At 39.8% G+C, this 12,550-nt stretch overlaps 1 protein-coding gene across 6 annotated transcripts in view; it reads left to right on the top strand.

Annotated features, from left to right (window-relative positions):
• The window catches only part of CIP111 (Cam interacting protein 111), a 52,524-nt gene that overhangs the window by 4,851 nt on the left and 35,123 nt on the right, over positions 1–12,550 (top strand). For all 6 annotated transcript variants that reach the window (XM_088952961.1, XM_088952956.1, XM_088952959.1 and 3 more), the window contains one exon: positions 2,368–2,526. In XM_088952961.1, the coding sequence (XP_088809087.1) occupies positions 2,368–2,526 (159 nt within the window). The remainder of the gene's footprint in view (positions 1–2,367; positions 2,527–12,550) is intronic.

Below are 12,550 nucleotides of genomic sequence, written 5' to 3' on the forward strand. Positions count from 1 at the left end.
CCATTTTGATGTGGGTTGTGGGAACAGAGTCTTATTCTAGGAAGATCTCTGACTTGGAGATTTGCCACTCAAATTACAATTCCCAACACTTTACTCATTAACAAGCCTTAAGAATGAACCAACCTCTTGGTTTGGCAAGCCTTCAACACATGGTTTAAACTTGGATTTTTGGATCAAAAGGGTTTTGAGGGACAATGAATGTGAATCCCTTGTCATATTATCCTACTTTCTCTCTTGGAAAAGGTTTTCCTAGATCAAAATCTTTTTGAATGGTAGAGTTTGGTACCCCTCCCCTGATGGCCACTTCTCATGTAATTCCTTCTTTAACCTTCTTATTAGCTCAGAACCCACGGGGTAAATCTCCTAGTTAGAGAAATTTGGTGCAAACCAATCCCTGATAAAGTGCAGTCTCTGTGTTGGGAAAGTTTCCTTGGGAAGGTTAACACTTGTGACGTGCTACAGAAAAGAAGGCCAAATAATTGCCTTTCTCCTCATGTGTGTCTCCTTTGCAAGGCCAGTGGTGAGACCCTTTCTCATTTACTACTCTCCTGTTTGTTTGTGACTTGTATTTGGGACTACTTCTGCTCTCTTTTTGGTTGCAGATGAGTACCCCCACAGGATGTGGTTAGCCTATTCAATTCCAGCTTCTTGAGGCAACAAAAGAAAAGGCAAGATGTCTGTGGAGAATAACAAGAGCAGCCCTGGTATGGACCATTTAGGAAGAGAGAAACCAAAGAATCTTTCATGAGAAGAGTAGGTCAGTGGAGAAAATGATTGAAACCATAAAGATCAGATATGCACATTGAAAAAAAACAATGGAACTCTTCAAAGATGTTTCTACAAATGACTTGTTATGGAAATGGACCGAAGTTGCACTAAATTTTGATAGACCTCCTTTGGCAATCCGGGGAGGGCAGGTATAGGGGAAGTCTTTAGAAGCCATCAAAGAGTAGTGGTGGCCTTATTCTCCGGGCCAATTGGTTTTGGAGATTCGGTTAAGGCTGAAATAATGGCCCTATTACAAGAACTAAAACTAGCAATACAGCTGGGTGTCAGAGAGCTTGAATTAGAAGGGTACTCCTTATTGGTCATTTCTTGGGCGAAACAAATCAATTCAGTCCCTTGGAAATATAGATTTTCCTTGAGGGAAATTGACTTCCTTGCAAAAATTTGCAACACTAGTTTTGGATGGGTAAAAACAACAATAAATGGGTTGGTAGATGTCCTAGCAAAACAGGGAGTGGACAGGTCCACTTTATTTTGGGCAATGTTGTAATCTGTGATAGTAAAAAGTGGGGATGACAAAACAGATTTGGGTGGCCAAGCTGCTTTCTGTTGTTTTTGGGCTACTGTGTAGCTAAAATCTTGTACCTTTCTCAATCATTAATAAATACTCACTTTGCTTGTCAAAAAGAAAACTTGTTAAGATTTAATATTTTTATTAACTTTAGTAATTGTTTTTATTAATTTTAGTTATTAGGTTTCAAATTTTAATTTTCTGATAATTAACCAATTAAATAGAATTTGAATGTGAAAGAAATAAATGGAATTTGGATTAGTTAAATTTTCTCTCTGAAATACAATAGTCTAATAATGGAAGAGGCCTATAGGAATATGCTAATATAGGCTAATGATGGAACTGGAAGGGGTGGGACCTATTTCTTAGAATTCTGTCTCTCTCTCTCTCTCATTATTTTTAGGTGATTTAACTACTTATGATATTTTTTATTAACTAATTTCAAACTTTTATTTGTTTATGGGCTGGGATGGGCCCCACTGTCCTTGAAGTATTAGGCCCAAGCTTGGCTTTGAAAATTGAAATTTGTGGACCTGGGTCAGGGCCAGACTCAAATGGTCACTTCTAAGCAAATTGCTTTTGGTTTATTAGATTAATGAGGAGAGGAGAGAGAATAAAGTAAAAAAGGAAAAAAGAGTCAATGAATTTTAAGCAATTTAATGGAGTAATTGAGAGGAGAGAGAATTAGTGGAGTGAAATGATTATTGAGGAGAGATAATTAAAGGAGCTAATGAGAAAGAGAAGAGGAAGTTAATGAGAAGAGATGAAAGTCTTAAAGACTTAAAATTTATTGGCCACTTAAGTTATTTTATTCAATTTTAAAAATAAAACTTCAAAACAACCAAAAAATAGATAGATGGTAGGGGTCTAGGGGAGAGCCATGCTGACATGACATGTATTGTTTTATTATATATATATATTTATTTATTTATATATTCTGTTAATGTGCTGCTTAGTCGTTAATGTTTTGCTTAGAATTTCTGACAGAGGCCTTTTTGTTGCTTTTTTTTTTTTTTTTTAATTTTTTGTTACAACTTCTAAGAGCTGATTTCTTGTCTACCCATTAACAGGTATCACTTGCTGCTTCAAGGAAGAATTTTGTAAGTGGCTTTCCTCTTGACTCATTAATGGACAAATGTGCTGATCACATTGGAGTTGACATTTCGAGTAAAAAAGGAGATGATATAGGGAAATACTTTGTTCTTGCAGTGGTTTTACCTTCCTGTAAGGTTTGAATATAACTTATAGTACCATTTAAGATTTTATTTCATTTTAATTCAGTAATTTGTATTTTTAATAGTGATGAATATACAACATAAGCAAACTAAAAGTGAATTGCAAAATAAGATAGGGAAGGTTGGGAATAATCTCTAAGGGTTCAGATTCATCTGATTAGATTCTGTGTTCATATTTCATCATAGTTGTCCAGGCGATGCCTAGGTGAGAAGGCACCCTTGGAGGGTCGCCATACCCAAGGACCCACATATTTTTACCACATAATATTTTTTACAAATTTATTTTATGATACTGTAATATTAAAGAAAGTCAGAGTGTAGAAGAAGATGAGAAGATTGTATGTTGAGTAATGAGAGTTAGTGTGATAGTGGAGTGCCTAGTTTGTTAATAGTGGTGACGGGGGAGAAGATGACGTCAAAGGTAAGCTTCCAGCTGGCAACAAAATGGAGGATGATATTGGTGTTGGAAAAGAAAAGGTTTCTGCTGGAAGAAGTTGGAGGAGGTTCTGCAATTAAAATTAGAGAAGATAAGAGATCTGTTGTAGTCTTGGGGAGGGAAGCAGTCTGTTGGTTTATAGGTTTCCTTGATGGAACAATTTTTGCAATCACAGAGCCTGAATGGAAAGGAGAATTGGTGAAAGGTAGGAAGAAATTCTCGGTGGAGAAGAAAAGCAATAACGGGGTACCTATATTCAACTAACTGAAGCATTTGGAAATGGTAAGAGGCAAGTGATTTGCATACCGGAAGGAAAAAACAAGCAAGGTTGGATTTTGGTTGCTGGTGCTCTCGATGACTTTGAACAAAGAAGGTGGGGATTGGAAAGAAAATCAGTCCTCCCTATCCAAAAATTAGTTGCTGATATGAGCCTAGCAGTCTCACAGGTTGAAAAGAAGGAGAAAGAAAATCTAAGAGGTATCAGTGGAACTATTGTGTGCCCAAAGCTTGTATTAGAAGGACCATTAGAAGACCGGGTAAAGAAAAAGGCGATAAGTCTCAAGGGGGAAGTGATGGACTGGAATGGAATCCTAGCCGATGTCATGAAGACGATTCCTGAGATTGAACATGCGTTCCTGTTCCCGTTTGAGAAGAAGGCTGCTATTTTGGACCTTGGTCACCCTCTTGAGGTTGCGGCTAAGATACAGACATGGGAAGGTTGGGCCTTGCTACAGAGTTGGTTTCCATCCGGCAATGAGCTCGTGATGGAGGAAGAGGAGGTTTTACAAGTGAAACTGATTGGGCTTCTGTTCTATCTTTGGAAGCAGGAGGTCTTCTCCAGAGTGGCAGATCTCTGTGGAGGACTGCTCATTGCAGTGAACCTTTCATCCCTTCAAGCCGCTAAGATCAAGATTCAGGGTTCTCATCCACAGAGAGTTCCGAGGTTCGTTGAGATTTCTTCCGGTGGACGATGGTGGAGAGTCTGGCTAACTTTGGAAGTTGAAATGGTGCTTTAGGAGAAAGACAAGGAGGTTGGAGAAGATGGTGACGTGTCCAGAGTGATGCCAAGTGGACAAGAGTTTATGGATAGCAGAGGGTATGTCGGTTCTGCTGTAGAAGGCGAACCGTCGGGCCTTAAGTCATTAAAGATGGGCTCTTCCAATTTTTTTTGTATTTCCCTGTCCGGTCAGACCGACGGCTAAACCGTCATTCGTGGATATTTTGAGGGATGGGGGTAAAAAGCTGGTCCACCCGCTGAACCTGAGTTGAACCGACATGCTAAACCGCCTGGGCCACATGTTAACACAAAGCGCACGTGTGAAGCTTTTAATAGGACGATGGGGGACGACTTTTTCGATCTATCATCGTCCCCATCGTCCCAAGGCAGTCGAACTAGTTTGAAGCTCTCGCAGCTGTAGTGGGAATGTCTTAACAAGCCGAATCCTTGATATGAAAGGTTGAAGGCGGACTGGAACGACGACGACAACTGGAAGGATGATGGCTGGAAGGACGACGAGAATCATTGGGTTCGTTGTGAGAACTCAGATGATGGTTTCTCCTCTGAAGATGATTCCAGTAGCAGAAACTCAGACGTTGGAGATACTGTTCAGGTCACTGTAGAGAGTGGGGATGAATTTCAAATAGGTTCTCTCTTTGAAGAAAAGGAGGTAGCAATACAGAAGGGGAAATCACATGTTGAAGACGTTCTTCTTTCGACTATTGTCTTACGGCCATTACCGATCAATGGTGTGAAGGATCGTCCAGTTTTTCAGGATGGGATTAGAGGTGCCCAAGGGGGTAAAGGAATTAATCCCAGATGAGGGATAGTAGCATGGTGATAAATTGGTGTTACGACAAGAGAACCAGGAGACTACAGAAGACTCTCTAGGAGGGGGTACAAGCTCTGATTTGGCCAAGTCAAATAACCCTTCGAGGCCTTCCCAACTAGTTAGAACTGAAGTCAGGGGTTTGGAGAATTTCCAAAAGGAACAGGGCACCGAAACTCCTATGTCTAAGACATTTGCCCTTTCTTCTCAGCATTCTGGTGACTTCGATAACACTGTTGGTTTAATTTTTTATGCTAACTTGTGTCATGTTGATCCTACAGTATATCCAGATCCCATCTGAGGCTGTGATCTGCCCATGAATCCATCAGAAGGAGGAGTGAATGCGAGAGAGATAATAGGAGAGGTTGGAGGGGAGGGTGTTTTTGAGGCTTGGGGTGATAGGAGGCAGAAGGACAAGGAAGGTGCAGAGACTGGTAGGGGATTGGGTACAGAGGGGGACAAAGAAACTGCCAAACTGTTTCATTCACAAGATGATGAGAATGAAGGGGGGTGGGCTGGAAGAGTCTTAACTAAGGGGAAGAAAGAAAAGGAGGAGGTGGGAGAAAGTAAAAGAAGTCAATGTGATCAGAGTACTATGGATCCTGTGGTGGCTATGGCTGAAAAAATGGGGCTGAAAGTGGAAAAAAATCAAAGAAAAGGAGTCTCAATGGGGGCAAGAAAAGAAAGGGGGGGGTAAGAGGAGAAGGAAGTTAAATGAAGTTGAAAAACTCATTAGTGATGTGGAAGGAGATAAGGAGTTCAATGCTAGGGGAGGAAGGAGGAGAGGTCTATAGGATGCAGGGGGGCTGGTTTCAGATTAATTGTGATCATGAAGATTGTTAGCTGGAATGTAAGGGGGCTAGGCAGTGCCACAAAAAGAGTAGTAGTCAAAAGGGTATTTGGGAAGGAGAGACCTGATTTTGTTCTATTTCAAGAATCCAAAATTCAGGAAGTTGATAAGAAGTGTGTGGGGAGAGAGGAATATTAATTGGAGCTTTGCTCCCTCTTGGGGTGCCTTGGGGGGTATCATAACAATGTGGAGGGAAGAAACAGTTCAATGTTTGGAAGAGCTGGTCGGCAGATACTCAGTTTCTATTAATTGGTTCTTACGAATGTCTATGGGCCAAACTCATATAAAGACAGAAAGAAGTTGTGGGAGGAGCTTGGAGATGATAGGGGTCTCTGGGATGGACCTTGATGTCTAGGGGGAGATTTCAATGTAGTTAGGTATGTGAGTGAGACAACAGGAGGTAGGAAAAGAACCACATTGAGTATGAAAAAGTTCAACTCCTTTATTGAAGCTTTTGAGCTAAGAGATATTACTTTTGGGCAATCTTGTTTTACTTGGTCAAACCTTCAAACTTCCCCTATCCTATCCAAGCTTGATAGGTTTTTAGTCTCACTTGATTGGGAAGAGCATTGGCCAGGTTTAGTCGGTAGAAATCTACCTAGGGTCACCTTAGACCATTGGTCCATCTGTTTGTTTGAGAGAACTAGTGATGGTAGCCCAATCCCTTTCAAATTTGAGAGTATGTGGCTCACTCACCCGGATTTCAAAGAGAAAGTTAAGGTTTGGTGGAATAGTTTGGTAACACCTGCAATGTGGGAAGGCCAAAAGTTCCTTAAGAATGGAATAGATAGAAGTTTGGGAGATTGGAGGAGAAGGTGGAGCTGATTTCTTAGATAGAGGCAATAGATAGCAAAGAGGTGGAAGGAATTTTAGATGTTGGTGATAAGGAGTTGAGGTGGAATTTGAGGAAAGAACTAGGGGAGACCTTATTGAGAGAGGAAATTTGCTGGAAGCAAAAGTCAAGAGAAAGATGGATCAAAGAAGGTGACGGAAATACAAAGTTTTTCCATACCATTGCAAATGGGAGGAGGAAGACATGATTAACTCTTTAGTGGTGGGGGAAAATGAGATCACAAATCAAGATGAGATTGCTAAAACTTTTGCAGAGCATTTTAGATCAATTTATAGAAGACCCCTAAGTGAGAGGTGGAGGATTGAAGGCTTTGATTGGGATACTCTGGATGAGAATCAAGTCCAATTTTTGGAAAAAAGGTTTGAAGAGGGAGAGATTAAGGAGGCAGTTTTTTCTATGGACAGATCAAAATTTCCAGGACCTGACGGTTACACAATGGCCTTCTATCAAGATTGTTGGGAGATAATTAAAGGAGACTTGGTTAGGGTGTTTAATGAGTTCTATAGGAGAGGGGTGATACGTCCGGGAATGAATTCCACTTTTTTTAGCTCTGATTCCAAAAAAGAATAATGCCAACCAACCAAGGTATTTCAAACCAATAAGTTTGGTCACCAGTATTTACAAGGTGATTGCAAAGGTGTTGTCTTTGAGGATTAAAAAGGTGATCTCCCATTTAGTTTCTCAAGCTCAAGGGGCCTTTGTGCAGGATAGACAGATTATTGACCAAATATTAATTGCAAATGAATGTTTGGAGGCTCATAAAAGATCAAAGAAGGGAGTGACTATCAAGTTGGATCTGGAAAAAACCTATGACTTAGTGGATTGGAAATTCTTGATTGAGATTATGAGATGTGGGTTTGGAAACTTGTGGTGTAAATGGATCATGGGATGCCTATGAACTTGTAGTTTTTCAGTTATAATTAATGGGATAGTGTATGATTTTTTTGAAGGATTCCGTGGGTTTCGATAGGGTGACCCCCTCTCTCCTTTTCTTTTTACCATGATTGCTGAAGCATTAAGTAAATTGATTTCAAGAGCAAATGGGGTGTAGTTATTCAGGGGATGGTCAATGGGGAAGGACAATGTTTTAGTAACCCATTTACAGTTTGCAGATGGAATCCTTGTAGAGATTCTATAACTTGATGTACCTTATTAGTATAGTCCCTGTTGTATATTACTTTTACGTCTTATTCTTCTTTTCTCTTTCAGCCCCGTATGGGCATTCTTGTAATTGTACATATCTTTTAATATATAAGAGGCTCTTTGAGGTGGGGGTCATTCATTCTTGACACCTCTAAGATTATTCTTGTTCTTTTATCTATTCTTGTTCTAGAAGCAGTAAACCTATCGTATTAGGGCTGTCTTGATCAACTCTTTTCTGTTCTTTCTTCTGTGTGCAACCAACAGGAGAGATTTCTTTAGATCTCTCTTGGGAGACATTGGTTTGAGGCCAAACTTCAGATCTAGCGTCACCTAGACCTGATCTATTCTCCCTACAAACAACATCTGATTTGGTGAAGTTTTCAAAGGAGTTTTGACCTTCTTCTTGGGGCGGCAACACTGTATAGTTTCCTTTTTTGGACTGCTATAGCTTTGAACTTCAGATCTGGTGTCGCCTAGACCTGATCTATTCCACCTACAAACTGTATCTGATTTGGTGAAGTTTTCAAAGGAGTTTTGATCTTCTTCTTGGGGTGGCAGCACTTACAGTTTCCATTTTTGGACTATAACCTTTGTTTGGACTTTAGGCCTTCAACATCAGCCTGCGATTTAAGTTTTCTCTCTAGATCGAAGGGTTCTCTCAAGCTCTCCTTAACCCTACTCTCAGTTTCTGGTTTGGAGTTTTTTAAGGACTGCCTCAATCAGCATAAGGTACCTCCCTGTTCGTGAAGAAGACATTCGATGTGTTGGTAAATCACAGATTTCTCTCAATTGGCTGACTTGATCAACCTATAACCCTAGATTTGGTGTTTTCCTAGGGTTTTCTTACCTCCCATTTATTTGATTCAGACTTCAGATTCATATTTGAAAGGCTTTAGACTCGACAGTCTTAAAAACTTGCCTTTTTTGGACTATCATCTTCTTGATTGCTGAATTTGGTTGTCTCTGATATCCTTGTGCTTGGACTGCTATTTTCTTGGTGAAACGGCCTCCGAAAGTGGCATTCTTTTGTTAAAGGTGATTCTCTGGCATCTATGGTTGAGCAAAACATTTGACAACTGGTAACATCTGCTATTCCTTCTGCTCTTTCTACTATTGGCTTACCTGGCGAGTTTTCCGGTTATTGTGCTTCTCCTCATATTTGGATCATTGACTCTGAAGCTACCAACCACATGACAGGAGCCTACCCTAACCAACCAAGTAACCTTATTAAAACCCATCACAAACATATTGTTGTTGCCAATGGTGAAAAGTTAAACATCATTGGTAGTAGTGATCTGTCTCTAAACCTTTCACCCAGTGCATCTTTCCTTCTTACCAAGACCCTTCTTGTTCCTAATCTCATTACAAACTTGATTTCTGTTGGCCAATTAATTGATGATGGTAACATTCTCATTTTCTCTCAAGATGGATGTTTGATTCAAGGTAGGAACATTGGGAACGTGAAAGGGAAGGGGCGCAGGTTGGGCCGTTTGTTTGCATTGGAGTTCGAGAAACCTCAAATGGCAGCATCATCAGTTTATTTCAGTTCTTCCACTTCTAGTTCCTTTCTAAATCATAAAAATAATGTTTGGGACTTATGGCATAAATGTCTGGGTCATTTACATTCTGAAAAATTAAAATTTTTGTTTGATCCTGGCCTTATTAAGAATAAAGTTCCTTCCTTGCACACCTTTGATACATCTTGTGTTTCTTGTTGCTTAAGTAAGAGTCGTACCTTTCCTTTTCCTCACACATTTGAGCATGCTACCTCTCCCTTCGAGCTTATACATAGTGATGTCTAGATTGCTTTTGCCTCTTCTTGGCTTGGATACAAATATTTTGTGTCGTTCATTGATGATTGTACCAGATACACATGGATATACTTTCTTCACCACAAGTCTGAGGTGTTCCCAACATTTAAGTTGTTTCATGCTATGGTGCGGGTTTGGTTTCAATCACAAGTGTGTATTCTTCGTCCAGATTCTGGAGGAGAATACACTAATGGAGATTTTTTATCCTATTTGAAGGATCATGGAATACAAGTGCAACGAAGTTGTCCAGATACACTTCGGCAAAATGGTGTGGCCGAGCACAAGAATGGACATATCCTTAGTGTTGTGAGGACATTATTGTAGGAGTCCCATACTCCACCTTCCTTTTGGATAGAGGTAGCCAGTACATCTATGTTTTTGATCAACTATATTCCTTCCTCAGTTCTTGGTAATGTCTCCATTTCAGAAGTTATTTGGTCGTTCTCCAGATTTATCTATGCTTCTTGTCTTTGGATGTGTGCTTTGTTCATCTTCCCTCTCATGAATGTTCTAAATTGTTTGCACAGTTTGTTATGTGTGCCTTTGTGGATTACAGTCCTGACTACAAAGGATTTCTTTGTTATGATCCCTCTATTCGCCGCATTTGTATATCACGTAATGTTGTTTTCCTTGAGCACATTTCATTTTTTGTTGGAATTGCTAGGTTGTTTGCACTGTCTGTTTCTATTTTGCCAAACTTTGATTCATAGGATGCTCCACCTCCTTCTACTGAGAAGGACTTTCTCATCTTCTCTCGCAAGTGGTTATGTGCTCCAGCCCCTGTGCCTATGACTCTTCTTCCTCTTGGTTCAGATCATCATCCTACCATTGCTCCTGTAAGTGATACCTCTACTTTAGACACTTTTCATACTTTTGTTCCTCTTCGTCGTTCTACTCGTATATTTAGACCTCCTGACCGCTATGGTTTTCCTTCAAATCATACCTCTTTGTCTACTGTCATATCCTCCACGGATGTTCCTCGCTCCCACCAAGAAGCTAATAGTAGCCTTCATTGGAAGGAAGCCATGGATGTAGAGATTCATGCTTTACATGAGAATGACACTTGGGATCTTGTGCCTGCTCCTCTAGATGCATCCATTGTTGGGAGTCGTTGGGTTTACAACATTAGGCTGAAGTCTGATGGATATCTTGATTGATACAAGGCACGTTTAGTTGCCCAAGTATATAGTTAGGAGTATGGTATTGACTATGAAGAAACCTTTGATCCTGTTGCAAAGATCACCACAGTTCGTGTTTTTTTAGCAATGTCTGCTTGGACCATATGCTAGCTTGATGTGAAGAATGCCTTTCTTCATGGTCAGTTGAAGGAGACGGTCTACATGAAGCCTCATCTTGGATACTGCAGTGATCCTTCTTTAGTATGTCGCCTCAAAAAATCTCTATATGGTCTAAAACAAGCTCCTTGAGCATGGTTTGAACTCTTTCGCGATATTGTTGTTGTTGTTAGATATAGTCAGAGTTCTTCTGATCACCCTTTATTTGTTAGGTGATGACCTTAGGGTATTACCATTCTCCTACTCTATGTTGATGACATATTGATTGGGAATGATATTGAAGGCATTTGTGAATTGAAACTATTACTTCATAATTTCTTTTACATAAAGGACTTGGGGCCTCTCACATATTTCCTGGGGACTGGAAATATATCGCAGTGATCGAGGGTATTTTTTTTGTTAGTAGAAGTATGCCTCTGACCTTGTTAAACTTGCTGGTCTTAATGATGTGTTGAATATTAATTAGTTTTATGCTGCTTTTCTGAGTAGATGTTTTATGTTAGTTGTTAGATAGGAGGTCGGGACCATAATAGTTATTTGAGTCCAAATTTTATTATGTGTTTTGAGTGTTATATATGTTGTTTTATGTTTTGCCGCCTTATAAAGGCATAGTTGTCTTTGTACTGTTCTATTATTTTAGTATAAATAATAAGTGAAGGGGGCGGCCAGATTATTGCTCTCTTTTCTTTTCAACTTCTATTCTTCTCCTTCTCTCTTCCTTCTCTCTTCAAAAACTACTTTCTTTTATATTTTTTAATTCAGTAGATTCCTACTTGGTATCAGAGCATTGGCCAGGGTTTCTTGAAGCATTCTCATGCAGCCCTAGATCAGCCAATTGCATGAATTAGTAAAGGGCTGATCAATCTTCTATAGATTGCCCAGTTCTTGGAGTTTTTGGTGGGATCTAGACATCAGGAAGGTGATCTACTGTTCGACATCAAAATCAGGAACAACTAGAGTACAGAGAAAAGTCCTAGAAAAGTTGGACTCTTTGTTTTTTATCTGATCTTGGGCGCCCAAGTATTGTTAGTTGTCTTTTGATTTTCTGAAGAGGGTAGTTTGGTTTCTGAAATTTTCTAGGCCTCCCGGAGTGATCGGCTCACTTTTCTCTGTTGTGAGGCATGGGGAGGAGAGAGATTTCCCTCCAGCTAGGGTTTTCTTCTTATAGAAGGGTTGGTTTCTGTGTATGTGGTATTAAATTATTTTTTGAAGGTCTCCAATCTATTTTTTCTTACTATTGAATTGTTTGAAGTAAAATGGAGAATTGGAATACCGAGATGAAATCTACTGGTACTGTAGGACCGGGTGTTGGAGGTAGTAGTGATATTTTTGGGTCTGGGATCATTACTACAGTAAAACTTCATGGTACAAATTATTTGGAGTGGGCACAATTAGCTAAGATAGCTATTTGTGCTCGTGGAAAATTAGGGTATCTCACTGGGGAGGAGAAGAAACCTGATACAGACTCTTCCCGATGGGTGCAAGAGAATTACATGGTAATGTCCTGGCTGTGTAATTCTATGTTACCTCACATTGCAAAAAATTTCCTATGGGCTAATACTTCTAAGGAGATTTGGGATGGAGTGACTGAAACCTACTCTTAGAAGCAAAATGAAGCCAGAGCCTATCAGCTAAAAATCAGGTGATAAGTATGAAATAGGGAGAAAAATCTCTTGCTGTGTATTTCTCCATGCTGAAAACCCTATGGTAGGAAATAGATCACTTAGAAACTGTGGTATGGGAAAGTGTAAATGATGCAGCAAGTTATCACAAATTGGTAGAGAGGAATAGGGCTTTTGAGTTC

This window comes from Nelumbo lutea, chromosome 7 (assembly GCF_056320005.1).
Source record: "Nelumbo lutea isolate HS-2025 chromosome 7, American lotus-T2T, whole genome shotgun sequence".
In the NCBI taxonomy this organism is placed as follows: domain Eukaryota; kingdom Viridiplantae; phylum Streptophyta; class Magnoliopsida; order Proteales; family Nelumbonaceae; genus Nelumbo; species Nelumbo lutea.